At 41.4% G+C, this 21,074-nt stretch overlaps 1 protein-coding gene across 4 annotated transcripts; it reads left to right on the top strand.

Moving 5' to 3' along the window:
* The first annotated feature begins 3,457 nt into the window (after nucleotides 1-3,457).
* dcun1d4 (DCN1, defective in cullin neddylation 1, domain containing 4 (S. cerevisiae)) lies at nucleotides 3,458-8,391 on the top strand. Of its 4 annotated transcripts, none has more exons than XM_078259732.1 (11): nucleotides 3,487-3,520; nucleotides 4,863-4,933; nucleotides 5,047-5,086; nucleotides 5,303-5,390; nucleotides 5,638-5,726; nucleotides 5,883-5,953; nucleotides 6,333-6,424; nucleotides 6,571-6,679; nucleotides 7,134-7,238; nucleotides 7,397-7,499; nucleotides 7,628-8,391. In XM_078259732.1, exons 1-11 carry the CDS (start codon nucleotides 3,502-3,504, stop codon nucleotides 7,681-7,683), a joined length of 843 nt encoding a protein of 280 aa, XP_078115858.1. In that variant the 5' UTR covers nucleotides 3,487-3,501; the 3' UTR covers nucleotides 7,684-8,391. The 4 variants fall into 4 exon arrangements, with proteins under 4 accessions (XP_078115856.1, XP_078115858.1, XP_078115855.1 ...); XM_078259731.1 differs by lacking the exon at nucleotides 3,487-3,520 and adding an exon at nucleotides 3,826-4,665; XM_078259729.1 differs by lacking the exon at nucleotides 4,863-4,933 and having other exon boundaries at nucleotides 3,502-3,520.
* Nucleotides 8,392-21,074: the final 12,683 nt, after the last annotated feature.

Below are 21,074 nucleotides of genomic sequence, written 5' to 3'. Positions count from 1 at the left end.
TCAGAACTCATGATGCAATTCTCTGGCTCGTATACTGTATTTCCTCTCCCTCAGTGCCTCTAATCTAACTGCTTGTAATTGCTCCTCCCTATGTTTTGAACTCCACCCCACTTGAAAAAACCTATTAGAAGCTCTGTCCATAAAAGAAGCAAATACTGCTTTGGGTTAAAAAACAACTTTTAAGATATAAAATTCAATATAAATGTAATGTACTTATATTTTAAAAGAATAGTCAAAAGATGTTTTCCCATTTGTCACACATGAGATTAAAAACACATTAGGGTCTGCAACGTTCTAGTTTAGGCTCACCGCTGTACACCTATACCCACCTCCAAGTAAGACCCACCTTATTTAAAATGTGGCCATTGTTTCTGCTTGTTTATCAAGTATGGGTAGTGGTAAAATATTAGAATCCATTTACATGTGCAAGTAAGCATGTTGGTCATGAAAACCATTAGACTGAAATTAAATGAAAGCAATCAGTCTTTCTAGTTTTTACAATGTGGGCAGGTCTTGTGAAACTCATAATCCTTACAAATAATCCTTACAATGTATGACACAGCCTTAGAATCCACTCCAACATACAGTTCATCAAATCTGCCTCAAACCCGAGACATACATAAATACATACATATCTCCTTACATTAACATTGATCTAATTTTACTGAATAACATTCAAACTAAATATCAAAGTATGTTATATACATTTAAATCTTTATAGCCTATGTTGTTCAGCAGAGGTGAACTGAAGGAGTGCTGAAATATATTACTTCAATAGAAGCATACTACATACTACTACTACTAGCAGTGGGCCGATGATATCTGGGCTAAGCCAAAATTGCGTACTTTTGTAATGATAAAACCAGAATATGGCACTGAGAATTATGTTGTATATAATTTGTCAAAAAGGCAAAGATCTCTGTGTGCTCAGTTGCGATCTGGTGTTTTACCTTTGACTGTTGAAACAGGACGATATGTTAATGTAGAAGAGGAAAAACGGATCTGTCCCATGTGTTGTTTGAATGATATAGAAAATGAGTTCCATTTTGTTTTCTATTGTCCTTTTTATTGTGAGCAGCGTTATTTTTTGTTTCGTAGGATAAAAGCAGAGATTGACTTGGTAAATATGGATGATGCTCAAAGACTGAGATGGCTGTTCACATATGAAACATATAAATTAGCCAATTATCTAGATAAAGCTTGGGAGAAGAGGAAAAAAGCTCTTTATCGAGATGAATTGTAGATGAGAATTTGTTGTTTGTGTGTGGTGTGTGTATGTGTGTACGTGTATATACATATATGTGTGTATATGTATATATTTGTATTCAAGTGTTTCTCCGAATGATTTGTATATGTGACAGGAAGATGTTTGTTAAATAAGTAAATTTGTGGTGTCTTGTAATCCCATGTGGGATGGGCCAAAATGTTTCGCATGACACAGAAATAAAACATAACTAAAAGAACTAAAACTAACCAAAGGTCAGGAACTGGTTTATCGTTCCCAGCAACATAGTTATGAGGAGATAAATCAAAGAATGGTTTATTACCACTGATAAAAACTACAATGATGTCAGATTCTGTAATACCGGCCCAGATTCACTGTCTTGCTCAAAAACATTTCCACAGGATTACCCTTACTCTTGTTTAATATGCAGAAATCCCACTATTCATTTTAACCATTGACTAAACTGAATTTTTATATGTCCAAACTATTCTTATTTTCTTGTATACCAAAGCACAAATTCACAAAAGCACAAAGAAGTGCCCAGCACAGTATGCCCAGTAAAAACATTGCCCTGTACAGTAAACGTTAAGTCAAAGGTAGGCTATATATAGCCTATTGGATTATGCAAATGTATAAACAGCAAAAATGCATAAAATGTAATGATTTTATAATGTTTTGTATCTAAACTGTTAACGAGAAACTAAAACTGTAAATTTAGTACAGTAAAATGTACAATATTTCCCTAAGACATTGCAGTGGTCTACTCAGCACGCAATTTGCCCAGTTCCACCTTGAAGTTAATATGAATTTACTGAAAATGGTGGCATTCAGGGGTCTTTTTCATAGACTTGGTCAACTTGTGTTACAAACTCTCAGTCAATGATTCAGTACAGTTTACTGGCCAACTAGTGGACCGGTTAAACAGAATCATATAGGCTTATTCATCTCATGTGTATACCGACACAGAGAGGAGGCCTCGGGGGAGACCCAGGACTAGGTGGAGGGATTATATCTCCAACCTGGCCTGGGAACGCCTCGGGATCCCTCAGTCAGAGCTGGTTAATGTGGCTCGGGAAAGGGAAGTTTGGGGTCCCCTGCTGGAGCTGCTGCCCCCGCGACCCGACCCCGGATAATAGGATGAAGATGGATGGATGTTGTATACCGACATTAAAACAAAACTAATTGGGGACCAACAACAACAACAACAGGGTCAGCCCTATGCTTCCACAATCCAATGGTCCCACAGCCCTATGTTCCCACATTTCTAAGAATTTCTTTTTCACTGAAAATGAGGCCCTATGTTAGGGTTAGGGTTACATTCCATCTGTAGTCCATTGCTACTGGATAATAGGTTGGGTGTAATTGGCTACCAAATTGGGAGAAAGGGGGATACAATCTGATACAAATTTATGAAAAAGGAAATGTGGGAACATAGGGCCTAATTTTGAAAAACAATTTAGAAATGTGGGAACACAGCGCTGTGGGAACACAGGGCCTAATTTTCAGTGGAAAAAACATTTCTTAGAAATGTGGGAACATAGGCACTCTCCCACAACAACAACGTAGCTGGATGTTGAATGTATCCGTTCGTTTTGGAGAATACCAATACCAATACCAAGGATTTCAAGTCACCTGACAAGTAACGTTAGTGCTTACGGTTGCTAAACTTTATACGGTAACGTTAACTGAAGCATTGGGACAGGACTTATGCGCACATCAATCGACGTATAATGACCGGTGACAACACGAGAACAGAGAAGGTATGCCCTGCCGTCATTGATAGGATACGGCTTTGATGCTACCATCATGGAATGAGACATTTCACCATTCACATTGCCAAACGCACCGCCACTAACCTCCGCCAGGCTGACTTGACATTAGCATAAACGAACCCATTCAACCCAAACAGCAGCGGCTTCTGGGAGGTCTACTTATGACTAAATTGACCAATCAGATTCCATCGTGGGCTGGTTTCAGGCTTGCACGAGGAAATTCTGGTGATTGACGCGCTCATTAAAACCTCTAGACCAATGAATCACAGAGGAAGCGCAGCCTGTTTGGGAACTCGGCCCAATCACATTTCTGTGTGGGAGGGGTCTATTTATTTTTCCTCCTTCTTGTGACATGACACCTTTAACAGCCAATCGCCAGCGACTACAGGCGGAGACCGAACAGCTTCTGTTTCAATCATCGTCCGAGGGCGTGGTTTACGTTGACAAGGCCCGCCTATTGGCCGGTCTCCGGACTTCCCACAGACAGTTGTATGTTTCATAAAAATGCACTCTGATGCGGCAAGTAAGTAGTAACGTTATAGAGGCTTTTCTGCATTCAATTACGAACCTTCACAGGTGCTGCAGAGTTTATCGGAGAGAAGCAAGCAGACGTGTTGTGTTTCCACATCTACTTTTAGCCCGTGTTTCTGTAAGATTAGACGAGAACGTATGAATTCCGTGCCATTTGGGGCTCCCTTTGTATCTGCCAGTGTTGTCTTGGGCGACAACAAAGGATGGATAGCTAGTGTCATTTCAGTTGTTTTGGACATGCAGGGGGTTTAATTTAACACACCAGTCTTGCTGGAGTTATTTTTGTGTGTGTAGCGTTAGCAGTGCTCAGTCTAAAGCAGCCGACGTTAGTCAAATCCAGAAGGTTTTCGATGGTAATCGCTGCGTTGTGATGTTTATATTCATCATTACTGAGGATGCACTATGCGTTTCAACTCAAACTTAGGATCAACGCAATGCCATTGTAAATAGGTCAATTTTCTGGTCAACTGCGGACTATCACTATCACAGAGAATGAAAATTGTGACGCAGTTGTGTAAAACATCTTTCATTGCCTGCTGCAGCAGTGCTGTCGGGCTTTGCGGCACCTACATCTGCTGCTGCAAAACGTCTGCGCAATGCTTATGTGCCAGTAGGCATATGATGTTAGATTTTTTTAAGACAATATAAATGCATTCAATCAGTTCGGGTAAATGTTAGGGGGTAGAGGGGGTCTGAAAGAAATAGTTGTTTTGTTAAGGCTTGGGAATTGTAGTTTAGTTTCCCAACTAGAGCAGAGGTTTCTACGGCCTCTTTGAAGGAAATGGACTACAACACCCATACGCTCAACTCTCTAGATACTTTGTAAACTCTGTGCAAGTTGCGCGTCTGCACACAATTTTAGGTATGCAGCTAGTGCTATCTGTTCGGCAGTGTGTGTGTTTTTTTTTGTCTGGTTTTTGGCCTCTAGAAATACATTTGACAAGCATCGGGATTTGATGACAGGTTTTGAACGGGAATCCATAGATAACATTTGGCGACAAGGTAGCATGCATGATCAAATATGATCGAGTTTGCAATGCCTTTCGAGGAATGCAGAGAGTCACTCCCCTCAGTCGCGTGAGATGTTTTTCTGTCGTTTCCTGAAATGTAAAACCTTAAAGTAGAAATCTCACGAAAGTAAGTTGAGCATTGTAGAGTCTGTCTTTGGTTACTGGCAAAAATGAAAACCATACCACAATATTTTTGTTGATGCTACGATGATGTCACCTTGTTTTCCCCTTGTACTAAGCTTATTAGTTTAATTAGGAGCACAAGGTTGTGTGTTATGCTTTAGTTGAATTTTTGACGTTATCTTTATTTTTTTGTGGAAATAGATTTTCAGCTGAATTCCCACTTGACTACACTGGCGAGCATCCATAAGATCCACCACACCTTGCACAGGCTGGTAAATACACATTGGTAGCTTGTGTACTATATATTATTTTAGGTTTGTGTTAGTGAGTGTGCACTGTGTACACGCGTGTCCAACTCACTAGCATGTGGTATCTGTTTTGATAGAACCTGACAGAAGACGTTGGACAGGATAGCCACCCCTCAGGTAATAATTCGGCTGGTCCCTGTGTGTTTTGTAGTCAATGTAAAACACTGTCACCGCTGTCATCACTAGGACAGTCATGCATGAAGCTACTACCAAAACAATGTCTTTCTGCCAGGCTCCTTGAGAGTAGCATGTTTAGCAAGAGAAAATAAGCAGTATCCATGTATTTCTTATAAGTAAGCGCTCCTTCATTCTGTCTTCCACTTCCTTCCCTAGCTTGTTGCTCTAGAGCCATGCCTCCTAGGAAAAAGAGGAGACCCTCAGCTGGAGATGACATGTCAGCCAAGAAAAGTCGCCAGGACAGGTGTGACATCCCTCTGTTAAAGATAAAAAAGGCCACTTCAGTCTGTGTCAGTTAGCACTTGATTATTGTGGCTTATTAAAGAGGAATGTGTCTGAAAAGTCTTTATTTTTGCAGGTAGGAAAGCCATAATAGAAACGAGCTTTTTTTTTTTTTTTTTTTTAAATCACATTGACTACTTTTGAAATTCTGAACCGTGCTTGCAGTGATGCTGCTGAGCTCGTGACTAAAACGTTCTTTTCATCTGCAGCGTTTTCAGAAAACATGAAACGCCACAAATCCGGGAGGAGGAGACATTTTCCAGTAAAAGATGCTTGGAGTGGTTCTATGAATATGCAGGTGAAGTTTTAGATTGTAAAGTATTGTGGCAGCCATCGCTCCACTCGCATCATCATACATTCTGGGTTTGTTAGCATTTGACCACTGATCACTGACGCAGGTTTTTAGCTCCACATGTGAAATGAATGTGGCTTCACACTTGTCTGTCTAAAATAGGTTGTGATGACGTGGTGGGTCCAGAGGGCATGGAGAAGTTCTGCGAGGACATTGGAGTGGAGCCAGAGAATGTAAGCAGGTTTCTTGCATTTTGGTTACATCTGTTTGGTCACTTTTCTATTTCTGGTCGCCAGTCAAACAAAGCAAGTCATTTGTACACCCTTTTGCTGTGTTATGTGATGGGCATTTCTCATGATTTGATGTTTAATAAAAATGAAAAGTTAGCATAATAATAATAAATTAATAATTAGTTATTCACAAAAATGCACAAGCCCAATTTCAATTTTGAGTCACTACTTATTTATGCCCATTCTTTATTTCAAGGGTTATTAGGGTAAGTTGTTGTCTGATTTTTGACATGTAATAGACTTGTCATTTCAGTTGATAGATTGACTCATCTTCTATTTAAGGATGTCTGTAGCTATAAAGGGTGTTTGTGTCCGTGCCCAGGTCGTGATGCTGGTTCTTGCTTGGAAGCTGGATGCCCAGAGTATGGGATATTTCACTCTCCAGGAGTGGCTTAGAGGCATGGGCCTACTACAGTATGTCATCTCTCTATTTAATTTTTTTGTATTTTTACATGCTGTTTTCAAGATTGTAGATTGTTTGTATTTGCTCTGTCTCTAGTCATGTCTTTAGAGAGTGCCCTTGGTATTCAGTAGGTCTAACACTTCTCTGTTGTTGTCAGGTGCGACTCCACAGAGAGGCTGAGGAACTCGCTCGACTACCTGAGATCTGTCCTAAACGACAGCACCAGTTTTAAGCTCATTTATAGATATGCCTTTGATTTTGCTCGGGTGAGTCAAGCCAAGTCTTTTCTGCAAACCTGCTCCCATACACAGCGCTTAAAACAATTCAGTTCATGTGAATAGTGTTCACTAAGTTTGCTAAGTGTGCCTGAGTGACATTCTTATAATCTCCTATTCAAGCCAATGTTCACAACAATCTTGATATTTTGAGGTCAAGATCATTTTCCAGTTTGACTTGGATTGGGAAAGCACTTTGTACACAGTGTGTAGCCTATTTACATAGCCTGTCTTGATTGTTGTAGGGAATGAATACATGTTGCAGTGACTGTGATAACAGTGTTATATTTTATTCTCAGTAACAGCAGTGAGTTAAGGAATTCAGCTCAGTTTGTGTATTGGGCTAATGTTGCTGATAATTATGTTGCTAGACTGCTCCTCTGTTTAAAGTGTGGTTGACATTTTGCATTGATTTCATGAAGCTGTGGGTGTTTTGATTGGACAGGAAAAGGATCAGAGGAGTTTGGACTTGAACACAGCCAAGTGCATGCTGGGACTTCTTCTGGGAAAGACGTGGCCTCTGTTCCCTGTGTTTAATCAGTTTCTAGAAGTAAGCGTCACAAATGCCCTCTACAACATTTGACCAAATCAAAGATGTCCCATACAGTAGTTGTATATAAGGTTGTGTCAATTCCCGTTTGGCCTTAAATGGGGTACTTTAAACAAAAAGGTTGTTGTACTGTAAACTGTCTGTTTACTATTCCTCAGCAATCCAAGTACAAAGTCATCAACAAAGACCAATGGTGTAATGTTTTAGAGTTCAGCAGGACAATCAACCTGGACCTCAGTAACTACGATGAGGACGGTGCCTGTAAGTGAACACATATCTACACATAAACGTGACAACAGTGCTTCATGTGAATGTTAATGTGAGTCTTAACACAAATAAGTTTGTTTTTTTAATCTTCTGCTCTCTTTTTTTTTTTTTTTTTTTATCAGGGCCCGTTTTGTTGGACGAGTTTGTGGAATGGTACAAGGAAAGACAGATGTCATAGGTGCAGCGCGAAATGGAAGAAAAAAAGAATACAACTGTGACAATGACGACTATGAGAATCAACAACCAATATGTACAACAATACAAATATGGTAAAGCAGTGACTGTGGGTGCTTCCTGATAGCGGAGGGGTTCTGTGGGTGGGCTAGGGTGGGGGCACTGGGTTTGCAGCCTGGGCGCATGCTGCCCAGAGAGCGGAGGCGGAGGGCTGCCATTGTGGAGTTGTGTTCCCTACCGAAGTTGCATAGTGGGCAAGCTTGCAGCAATCCCCAGTGGCATTGCTCTCTCTCACTGTGACATGTCATATTGCTGTCTGTGTTAGGATAGCATGGTATCATACGTGGATGATGGAAGCAAAATGGTATTGGTAGGAGAACCCCACCCTTGTCTTCAGCACAGAGAACCCAACAGTGACCATTCATGCATTGTGTCTGAGTCTTAACAGGGTCACTTTGAACCTGGGCACCTTTCAATATTGTATGTCTGTGCAATGAACTTGACTTGAGCTTTTCTGGACATATGGCACTAACTATCGTTTTTCATATTTTGAGTTGGATAGGAGTTCTTCAAGAAGCACACTGTGTCAAAATGGTTTATCGCAGGTTTCTGGTGCCTGTGCAGTTTACTGTTGATTTGTGCCAGTGATTCCTCTTCAGTTTTTGTTCCTTCCTGCTGTTTTGCTCAAGCTAATGCTAACAGTTTGCTAACCCCCCGCAAAGGCTTTAGACCTCATAACACCAAACAAATCAGCATTGCTGCTTACTAACTCTTATTACAGTACAGCGGTGAGCCACTAGTGACTCTGATCTGCATTCATTGGTCCGATAACCGATTTATGTATCTACGTTGTGTCGGTAAGAGTATTATTGTGCCTCAAAACATGGAAGTCACTTTGTGTGTCCCACACACACAAACATACCAACAAACCCAAATGTATACACACACACACACACACACACACACACACGCATATGTATACATATGCTCATGCACACACAGACACACACACTGAGTGATCAGGGATTACTTCAGGATGAATTCAGACTGTTTGGGCTGTGTTATAAGTTGACATAGAGCTTGTTGGTGTCCATTTTGTCTTGATATGTGGCATCTGTTTTGTCCTCCTTAGTCCCAGGAAAGTTTCAAGTCTCCACTTACTAGTAGCATCTCTCCCAACACTGACAGTGTTAATATAAGTACAGTGGAAGACCAGTGACCCTCTCAGGACGAGGTCCTTAAGGCTTGAGTAGAAAGGTAGGTTTGCTGAAAGCATTGCTTTGTACCACCCGTAGGATCTAATCAAAACAATGGACACTGACGGTTTGGAACTGTGATGATGCTATGCTGTTCTTTTTTGCCTAGTATAATGTTCTTGTAACACATGTATACATTTTTGTCTTTGGCTGTGTTGTAATGCTGAATCGTCAGATTTAATATTTGCATGCATGCTCCAACAGAGCCTTTTGTGAATGGATGAGATTTTTTGAAAACATTTTTCAAAAGCGTTTTTATTTTGCACAAGAATTTGTGCAAGTGTTTTGTGCTTAATTTGATATTCACGATCATGTTATGTTAATTCTGATGAAACATGATTGTGTCTATAGAAGACCTGGAACACACCTGTAACCTCACGGTGGAGCAGGAGTTCCCTCCTGCATTTACCCCATCTCACACATGCTAAAAAGTTGTAGGTAGCTGCAGCCAGTATACAGGATCTAATTTAATTTATTTACTCAGTCATGACACACAAAACACACGTTGAAATTTGTTGTAAAGACAAAATATTGATTGTGTCATTGAAATCCCCTGCAGCATTGAAATCCCCTGCAGCTAAAATGATATGAAAGCCTGGACATCATTGTCATTACAATGTATCAACCATCAGCATCACATCTATGATTGAGGTAGTTGTTGGATTGCTTACCAAATACTGTGTAGAGATCAATGTTTTAGTGTTCTCCCATGACAATGCAGGAGGATGAACAGCCTTGTCCCAACTGTATATATGTATGTAAACTATGTAAGTGTCTTTATGTCTGTTTTCACTATAACCTATGTCTATATACATAAATAAAAAAGGTTTATTAACTTACTGGCTTATATTTGGGCTCTCAAATTAATAGTTTATCCATTACAAAAAGTACTGTCATGGTTACTTATTTCTACAAATGAAGGCTCTGCATAATATTGTTCAGCGATGGTTTTATTAAGTTCTCTTAATAAGTATTAATAATACATGACCATTAGGATGATATGGATTCTCTTTGCAAAATTAATTACAGGGAGACCTCTTTTTAAAAGCGATTCACAGAAATAAAGCGACTTTGAAAAATACTTTTATGACGCCTTCTACTACTGCACTCTACAACAGTTCTACACAAACTCATATTTACATTTCATTTCAAGCCTAATACTTGTAAAATTCAATATACTACACAATATTTGCGTCATACACTGGCCAATTTAAGATCAGACGATGCCAATCACATGCTTGTTTTCGTCAGTGTTAAGGGCGCAGTGACTTAAAAAAAATAAAACTTCACTAATGTTCACGTTTGAGGAGTCAAAATAAACTTCTGGGTTTTGTTGCGCAAGTGAAGAAGGGTCATATTCCTCTGTTTCTGCTCTGTTGCAGATAGGATCTGGTGCCTTCCAACACTTGTGTCCTACTGCTCTGTGGAGACCTCCATGTAAGCCCTACTACTCATATGGTGGTGGTGTTGCTGGAATAGGAGGTGGAGCCCCCTGCGGTGGTTTAATGCCTCCAATGTCATGCCTCCTGTAGCGGGGAGTATCATACAACAAATCTGTAGCTCTTCTCTCATCTACTGAAGTAGAGGAAAGATGTAATTGTGTTGGTGGCTGTTTGGCCAGGGGCTTGATGTCCTCAGACCCGCGATAGTTAAAACTTGTGACGCTTTGTGGATCTTGATAATCCGAAACAGGAGATGCACCCTTATCTAAATTTTCATCCAATGGTTCCCACTTTCGTCTCAACGATGACATGGCTTTTAGGGCACTGAGGCCTTTTCTTTCAATCCTTTCCTCAGGTCTGCTGGATGCAAGAGAAACGCTGTTGGAACTAAGAGACAAGTGTTTATGCATCAGTGTCACATCTGCTCTTCCTCTGTCTTGTTTTGTGTGATCACTTTCAATACTGGAGGAGTCAGGTTGGGTAAGTTCTGGCTCTGCAGATGAAGGGTGCTGTGGAGACGATAAGCCCACGTCCAGATGTCTCCTAGAACTGGGGATGGAAAAGTCAGACAGCTGACGACCGACGCCAATCCACCTTATCTCGGGTGGCAGGTCCACACCCGTGGTGTGTCTGGGCTGCTCAATCTTTTTCTTTACTACATCATCAAAGTTCATACTGGGAACTCTTTTTGGGGCAAGAGATGCATTTCTGTCTCCCACACTATGGAATGGACCTTCTTGCGCAACAGTTAGCATTTCAGCACCCATATGTCTTTGTTTTGTCTGGTCAATAGGGGTGCCACTGCCACTGGGGTGGATAGAATTATTTGGTGGCGATGAAGCTTTCATAATTATACGCTTATATGTGATTAGAGAGTCATCATCTGTCATTCCTGACATGTCTGATGCATGTCTGCTTTCGCTCTCGCTGCAGGAAGATGGGGAATCACTTTGCTCTGGTAATGGTGCCTTGACATCCAGACGCCTCTTAACACGTGGGACACCAAGACTCAGGTCAGGACCACTGTGGTCTATTGTCTCATCCTCACTGTTGCTGCTGGATGATTCCCTTTGTAACGGTGCTCTGATATCCAAAGCCCTCCTGATATGTGGGATATTGGTGAGACTCTGAGATGATTCTGTGTGTATGATTCCTTGCATTCCAACTCCCCTTCTCTTTCGCCCTATCCTGCTGCTTTTACTCCCAGTTCCACTTTCACTGCTGGAAGAGGAGGGGGAGTCAGGTGGAGGTGATGAGGGCAGATGTGGTGGTTTATGTGTATTTGATGTGATTTCAAGACGCTTTCTGAAGCGGGAGACACCCAAATTCATCGTGGCCCACCGTGACTGAAGTTCTGGGGTTATCTCTGGTGTGTCACTTCTTGTTTCCCCCCCCACTTCTTCTTTAATAACTGTATACTTTTCTAATTTGATATTGTGGTCTGGTATTGTTGTCTTTGGACTACGAGAAATGTGGGTCTTCGGCAATCTAATAAACTCCTTTTCAGTAGCCTTTGATATGGCGGAGACTCCCAATCCTAGTTTAGGGTGGTCCCTGGACTCATCCTCACTGTTACTTCTGGAAGAGTTTGATTCAGATTTTCGAAAGCCAGGAGACACGCTACTAAGAATCGTATCGGATTGTGGTGATGGCGCTTTGATTTCCAGACGTCTGTTGATGTAGGGGACACCCAGACTCAACTTATGCAACTTTGCCTGTTGCTCATGATTTGTGATCCCTACATATCCTTTGTCTCTCTCATGTTTCACTGTGTGGCTTGAAAGACTGCTTTCATTGTCACTGCTGGAGGAGCAGGAGTCCGTTAGTTGAGATGATCCTTTGATATTTAAACGCCTCTTGACGTGGGGGACAGTCACGTTCATGTCAGGCAATTTTCTCCCTGGTTGATAACTTGTAATCCCCACATCAGTTCTGTCCTTCTCAACTTTAACAGGTAGGTTTGTTGTCTCACCTTCACTCTCATTACTGCTGGAAGATGACTCATGTGGGGGTGAACATATCTTGATATTCAGGCGCCTTTTGACATAGAGGGCACTGCTGAGATCCAGTCTAGGCCATCTGGAATCTGGTTCGACTGTTGTTGGGGGGTATCTTAAATTTTCCATACCCTCCTCTTGCTCAATTGAGCTGTTTGATAACTGACCATGAGTAATTTTGATAGCTTCATCTGTCTTTCCTTCCACTGTATGGTTCATGCTGCCACCAATTAATATTGAATCGGGAGGTGGTGATGGGGCTTTGATGTCTAAACGCCTCTTGATGCGAGTTATATTACCAAGATCTAGGGCAGGCCACTGTGTTTCTGGATCATGACTTACTATTTGGGATTCTTGAAACAAATGCCCTGCACTCCCTACTACCCCTGGCCTCTCTTTTTGTGTGTGGTGTGTTGTTTCATCATCACTGTCACTACTAGAAGATGAATAAGAAGCTGGTGATGGTGCTTTGATATCAAGACGCCTTTTGATGCGCGTGGTATGCTCAAGATCTAGAACAGGCCAGTGTGTTTGTGGGTTATTATAAGTTACAGTTTGAGATACTTTACTTGGAAGCCTTGCCATGTTCATCTGTCCTTGCTCCTGTTTCTTAATGTGGATTATTGTTTCATCTTCACTGCCACTACTAGAAGATAAATCAGGAGGTGGTGATGGTGCTTTGATATCTAGACGCCTCTTGATTTGAGGAATATGCTTAAGATCAAGGGCAGGCCACCTTGTGTCTAGATCATGACTTCCTGTTTGAGATTCTTGAAATACAAGTCCTGCAATGTCCACCTTCCCAGGCCTCTCTGTGTGGTGTGTTGTTTCATCATCACTGTCACTACTAGAAGATGAATCAAGAGGTGGTGATGGTGCTTTGATATCTAGACGCCTCTTGATGCGTGTAGTATGCTCAAGATCAAGGACAGGCCAGTGTGTTTGTGTGTCATAACTTACAGTTTGAGATACTTTACTTGGAAGCCTTGCCATGTTCATCTGTCCTTGCTCCTGTTTCTTAATGTGGATTATTGTTTCATCCTCACTGTCACTACTTGAAGATAAATCAGGAGGTGGTGATGGGGCTTTGATATCTAGACGCCTCTTGATTTGAGGAATATGCTTAAGATCAAGGGCAGGCCACCTTGTGTCTGGATCATGACTTCCTGTTTGAGATTCTTGAAATACAAGTCCTGCAATGTCCACCTTCCCAGGCCTCTCTGTGTGGTGTGTTGTTTCATCATCACTGTCACTACTAGAAGATGAATAAGAAGCTGGTGATGGTGCTTTGATATCTAGACGCCTCTTGATTTGAGGAATATGCTGAAGATCAAGGGCAGGCCACCTTGTGTCTGGATCATGACTTCCTGTTTGAGATTCTTGAAATACAAGTCCTGCAATGTCCACCTTCCCAGGCCTCTCTGTGTGGTGTGCTGTTTCACCCTCACTGTCACTACTAGAAGATGAATAAGAAGCTGGTGATGGTGCTTTGATATCAAGACGCCTTTTGATGCGCGTGGTATGCTCAAGATCTAGAACAGGCCAGTGTGTTTGTGGGTTATTATAAGTTACAGTTTGAGATACTTTACTTGGAAGCCTTGCCATGTTCATCTGTCCTTGCTCCTGTTTCTTAATGTGGATTATTGTTTCATCTTCACTGCCACTACTAGAAAATAAATCAGGAGGTGGTGATGGTGCTTTGATATCTAGACGCCTCTTGATTTGAGGAATATGCTTAAGATCAAGGGCAGGCCACCTTGTGTCAAGATCATGACTTCCTGTTTGAGATTCTTGAAATACAAGTCCTGCAATGTCCACCTTCCCAGGCCTCTCTGTGTGGTGTGTTGTTTCATCATCACTGTCACTACTAGAAGATGAATAAGAAGCTGGTGATGGTGCTTTGATATCAAGACGCCTTTTGATGCGCGTGGTATGCTCAAGATCTAGAACAGGCCAGTGTGTTTGTGGGTTATTATAAGTTACAGTTTGAGATACTTTACTTGGAAGCCTTGCCATGTTCATCTGTCCTTGCTCCTGTTTCTTAATGTGGATTATTGTTTCATCCTCACTGTCACTACTAGAAGATAAATCAGGAGATGGTGCTTTGATATCTAGACGCCTCTTGATTTGAGGAATATGCTTAAGATCAAGGGCAGGCCAACTTGTGTCTGGATCATGACTTCCTGTTTGAGATTCTTGAAATACAAGTCCTGCAATGTCCACCTTCCCAGGCCTCTCTGTGTGGTGTGTTGTTTCATCATCACTGTCACTACTAGAAGATGAATCAGAAGCTGGTGATGGTGCTTTGATATCTAGACGCCTCTTGATGCGTGTAGTATGCTCAGGATTAGTGACAGGCCAGTGTGTTTGTGTGTCATAACTTACAGTTTGAGATACTTTACTTGGAAGCCTTGCCATGTTCATCTGTCCTTGCTCCTGTTTCTTAATGTGGATTATTGTTTCATCTTCACTGTCACTACTAGAAAATAAATCAGGAGGTGGTGATGGTGCTTTGATATCTAGACGCCTCTTGATTTGAGGAATATGCTGAAGATCAAGGGCAGGCCACCTTGTGTCTGGATCATGGCTTACTGTTTGAGATTCTCGAAATGGAAGTCCTGCAATGTCCACCTTCCCAGGCCTCTCTGTGTGGTGTGTTGTTTCACCCTCACTGTCACTACTAGAAGATGAATCAGAAGCTGGTGATGGTGCTTTGATATCTAGACGCCTCTTGATGCGTGTAGTATGCTCAGGATTAGTGACAGGCCAGTGTGTTTGTGTGTCATAACTTACAGTTTGAGATACTTTACTTGGAAGCCTTGCCATGTTCATCTGTCCTTGCTCCTGTTTCTTAATGCGGATTGTTGTTTCGTCTTCACTGCCACTACTAGGAGATAAATCAGGAGATGGTGCTTTGATATCTAGACGCCTCTTGATTTGAGGAATATGCTCAAGATCAAGGGCAGGCCAACTTGTGTCTGGATCATGGCTTCCTGTTTGAGATTCTTGAAATGGAAGTCCTGCAATGCCCACCTTCCCAGGCCTCTTCGTGTGGTATGTTGTTTCACTGTCACTACTAGATGATGAGTCAGAGTCAGTTGATTGTGCTTTGATATCTAGATGCCTCTTAATGCGTATAGTACGCTCAAGATCTAGGACAGGCCATTGCGGTTGTGGATGATCCAAATGTACGTTTTGAGATACTCCAAGTGGAAGCACAGTCATGTGCATCTCACCTTGCTTTTGCATGTGGTCCATTGTTTCCTTTGCACTCTCACCACTAAAAGAAGAATTAGTAGGTGGCGATGGGGCACGCCTCTTGATGGGAGTAGCATGGCCAAGATCTTGAGCAGGCCATTGTGGCTTTATGGCATCATGGCTTACAGATTGATACTCTTTAACTGGAAGTCCTGCCATGTCCACCTCTTTTTGCTCTTGCTTATTTGAACGTTTTGTTGTTACATCCATATTCTCATCATTAGAAGATGAATCAGAAACTGGTAATGGGGCGTTGATATCTACACGCCTATTAATTTGGAAGATACATTGGCGATCCAGGTCAGTTGACAGAGTTTCTGGCTCATCGATCACTCCGCTTTTATTGTGTTTCACTTTTAGGTCTGTGATTTCTGCTTCACTCTCACTGCTTGAAGAGGATGAATATCCTGCAGGTAGTGAAGGTGCTCGGGTATCAAGACTCTTACCATGACTGGTAACAGCCAAACCGGGTACACACACTTTTTTGACTGTGTAGTTCTCCCCATCACTGTCACTGGAATGAGAGGAAAATGAGTCCTCAGGTCTCACTGTAGGCTTTTGTGTGTCATATCTGTAGTCACCCTGGTTATATTGGACTGGAGGCCTGATAGGGTCAATCTCCTGTTCAAAACTAGCATCCTGTTTGAGGCAAGTCTTTGTGACCTCAGGTTTATTGTGGTTCCTTTCTATATCCTCCTCCTCTTGGTCTGAGTTCACAATGTATTGTGTAACCTCATCCTTACTGACAAATGAGCTAGAGCTGGACATATCATCAGTCTTCTGCTTATCAGTAGTGGGTGCCACAATGAATTTTGAATCCTTAAAAGAACCACACACACTGCTGGACCGTGAGGATGTGCTTTGAACAGAATCGCTAAATTCAAACTGTTCTTCATTCTCCTGCCCCAGATCACAGTATGTTAGGTTGGTGTTATTTACATGTGGTGAGCAATCTGAAGAAAATCCAGGAAATTCTCTTGTGCCCTCTACTTTTTTAGCTGTTGAGGCATCAGCTCTCTGCTGAACCGAGTCCTCTGCCAGCTGACGAGACTTGGGTGTTAAGTGGTCTCCTCGGGTCATTTTGTCTTCATTAAATATTTTATCAGATAGTGAAGAATCTGAGCATGAAGACAATCTTCTCCTATCCAGCTCAACAGGGTCTGGGATGGTTTCAAACTCTATTTTCTGTGTGCGGCCTGCTTCAATGCCACCTGACAGGTCCCTGCCATCTCTCTGGTTCGTCTCTAGACTACCACGTCGTGAACTGTTTTCCCTTCCTGAATATCCAGCTGTATTTGTATCCTTCTCAGCCTCAGATGCTTCACATTCAATCACTGCATCATTATTGTTGCTTTCCAGATTGGGTATGGTATCATAATATTGTACATTGCCGTCTTCTACAGTGCTAAATGTGACTCTCCTTTCCCTGTGAGTTCCCACATGTTCTGGTTCCTCATCATTGTAGTAGGCCTCATTCTCATAATGTCTTTGTTCTACAGATGAGACAGAGTTGGTTGCAGAAGATCTTTTCTTCTTGGTGACCCTTCTCCAAAGTACATCAATACAAGGTCTTGCTAGGACTCCTAGGATAAAGGCTACCAGAAACGTGATGAAAACAGACAAACACACAGCCAGAGTCAAGTTAGGCTGTGTAGCTCTCTGATTCCTTTCTTGACCTATCCTATTTGGGGTGTCTTGTGGGATTATTTGTCGGCTGGTTCTGGGTAAACTTCTAGTTTTTCTTCTTGCACCTCCTATTTTACTGATTTGAAGGCTAAAAACAGACAAAACGTTGTGTTCTTTTGACACGCACACATAAAGTCCTGTGTCTCTCTCTGTGATGTCACTGATGAGCAGACCATCCTGAGGTTGGCTCACAGATGCTTGACCACTGGGCATCCACCACACTGAATCTACAACAAAGACATTAACATGCAGTTAGACTGACTTGCATTGTTATACATGTAAGTTATATATGCAAGTTACATATATATATATATATATATATATATATATATATATATATATATATATACACACTAGGGCTGTCAATTGATTAAAATATTTAATCGCAATTAATTGCACGATTGTCCATAGTTGACTCGCAATAGATCGCAAATTAATCGCACCTTTTTTTATCTATTGTAAATGTACTTTGTCAAGTTTTTAATGCACTTTTCAACATGGAAGTGGACAAATATGCTTGCTTTATGCAAATGTTTATTATTACTGCAACAATCCATAACAATGACAAGAATATTCTCCAGAATAACCCAAAGGTACTGTATGCTCAAAAAACTACCCAGTGGCGAGGGGGAGAATGGTTCTCTGCATCAGCCGTATGCATGGCCAGCAAGTGGTATTTGAGACTTGACGTACTTCGGTGGTAACTCAGTTCACATCGACAGTACACGCAAATAACTTTAGTCTTGTCGAGAGAACCATCTGGAAGGGCTTTGAAAATGAACTTGCCATTCAAAAGACTATTTATCCATTTCTGCTCACAGAGGTTTGTTTCTGCTAGCCATCCACATTATTACTGCTGCATCGTTTCCTGATTTCCCAAACTACGAAGAGGACAGAGGCCCAAATCACAGAACGTGTGTGTGTTAATCGTGCGTCAAAAAAGTATTGGCATTAAAAGGAATTTGTGTCAACTCGTTATTATCGCATTCATTTTGACAGCCCTAATCTCTGTAATTTACCCCTTTTTGGCTGTTACCTTGTGTAGAGCAAGACAGCAGTATCTCAGAGCCACTATAGACGGTCACATCTTGGTGAAGCTCTGGCCCTTTTTCAGTACCAAAACAGTTCAGGTCATCCTCCTCCAACTGTAGCAGGTCTCTGCCTGAGAGGATGGAGGGGGAAGCACACACCATGCTCCAGGACTGCAGGCCTCTGCTACTGTCATAGGCCAGCCACCTTCTTAGACTGCGCATACTGCAATCACACTGCCACCTGTTTCCGCCCAGCCTAACATCCGCCCCAATGTTACGCAGAGAAAGGTAAATCAGAGGATGGAGGCTGGTCAACATGTTGAAGCTCAGATCAAGGACCTGTGAAGGGGGCACAATTTGGACATACAGTATAATTTGACACATTTAATGCGATTGCTAAAATAATTAAATGACAAGTTTTCTAATTAAAAGCTATATTATATTTTAATAGGAAAATACTTTTCTGAAAATTACCCATGAACAAAAAAAATTGTGGGATCACCGAGTTTAATGTTGGAGTACTTTGTGAATACTTTGTGCATGTTTCAATAAATTAGATTTTTTTTAAATCTGTGTTACCCGGAGCTGGGCTAAATCCTGGAACATCTGTGGATGGAGACTTGTGATGAGGTTATGTCGTAGGTGTAGCTCTTTTAGCTGTCGAAGGTGGCTAAGCTCCCCTGGTCGTAGAGTTGAGATCCTGTTGAAGGAGAGCTGCAGAACCTGTACGGACTCACTACCTTCCAGCCCTGGATGACAGAAAACAAGAGCTGTAATTGAAACTCAACAATAACGATGATGGGGTGGCTTCTGAAGGGAGCAAAGAGGTTTTCTATGATACCAACAGTCACATTATTTTAACTATGAAGGTGATTTGTTTGCAGTAATGCTGAAATAAAATAAGATCAACTACAGACTTCTCTCTCTTCTCTCACTTTCTGGACTTCTAGATAGTGAATAGTGTAAAATGTCTGAATCAATGAACACCCCTTCCCTAGAACATGAACCCAAATTCTTCTGGCTTATTTTCACTGTGAACCCACTTAACAATATGACTAACTAAGGGCTATGGATCTTTCTGTGGTGCTCATTCCTTGCTTTCTCCTCCTTTTCACTAGCCTGAGACAATCTCCCTGAGACTGGGCTGGGCTGAAGTAAGGCACTGTGGGTATGTGCTTCATTAGAGAGGCACTGAGGGTGCTGTGAGCTGAATACCAAACAGGAAAGAAGTGTATGACTGTCAACACAGCTCTTGCTAAGTAAATGGGCTGTCCACACATGCCTTTAAAAGGAACCAGAGTGAATGCATTTCTTTGAAACACACATATGTTCAATTCGGCAGCAGCAATTCCATGAAATAACAAGATTCAGGGGGGGAACTTAAAATAATAATAATAATTTATACTTTATTAATCCCGCAAGGGGAAATTACAATGTTTTCACTCTGTTGTTATTACACACATTACAAACAGGCCTGAATTACACACCCATGCTCAGTACCTATACATGCACTAATAGAGAGATGTCAGAGTAGGGGGGGGCCTTGCTCAAGAGCACCTTGGCAATGCCCAGGAGGTGAACTGGCACCTCTTCAGCTACAAGTCCACCACCATACTTTGGTCCGTATGGGGACTTGAACCAACAACACTCTGGTTCACAACCCAACTCCCTACTGACTAACCCTGAGCTACTGCCACCCCAAAAAAAGTTGTACTGCATGTTTACACCTTTCTTTAAAGCCACTGGAATGTCAATAAAAACTGACTGGCTGAAGGGTGTAGTGTCATTATCTTGGGAGGTTTAATCATTTCTAAATGGAGCAAAGTACAAAAAATAAAGGATGTCAATGATGGGGTTTGTTTATATGCGAGAATCAAATGAATATACACTGTATGACAATAACAGCAACGCACACAGCACACACTTATTTTACCATACGGACAAATTAGTAGACCCTAAACCCCCTTTTTAGGCGGAATTTGGTAAACCATATGCCTACGAGGTGGCCTTACCTTTCAGGTCTGACTCATGGACATTTCTCAACGACACTCCAGAGGGCAATTAAAGGTGTGGATAGTGTTGACTGTAGAACTTATCAACAATCATTGACAATAGACATTTCTTGTAACTATTTAGACTTTGAACTTGTTGGGTGTGGTCTATAAGTCATTATAAGATACTACGCACTGTTGTGAACACTACTGAACACAATTAAAGTATGTAATGGCAATTCCATTAATGTTAGTGGCTAATGGTTTAAGATTGTGTGAGTTTTGTGTGTTATGTGTAGGATTATTCAATTCTACAGTTTTTCATACAGTACATCTGTTGGTAAGTAACTTAAGTACTTGAGTATTTCCATTACTGTGTTACTTTATAATCATATTCCCTTACATTTCTGAGGGAAATTTCTTTTTTTATTTCACTATATCTGTTGAACAGCGATTTCAGACTAAGATTTTGCATACAAAACATATGATATATATATAAAATATGACACTGTTATAGATTAAACTACGCAGCCATTCATAAAGCAATTAAATTAGCTCCACCTTGACCAACTACAGCATGCAAATGCAAATAGTGATCTAATCTTACAATTAAACTTTAACAGTGGAAATTCAGCCTGAGTACTGCTGTTCATGTGCTGTGACAGTGTTTTATATATGGGTGTATTACCATATTACACTGACTCACCCTGTGGGAGTTGCTCTAGCTGATTCCT

The sequence above is a fragment of the Sander vitreus genome, chromosome 9, assembly GCF_031162955.1.
Source record: "Sander vitreus isolate 19-12246 chromosome 9, sanVit1, whole genome shotgun sequence".
NCBI lineage: Eukaryota > Metazoa > Chordata > Actinopteri > Perciformes > Percidae > Sander > Sander vitreus.
This window is presented reverse-complemented; position numbering and strand designations above follow the sequence as displayed.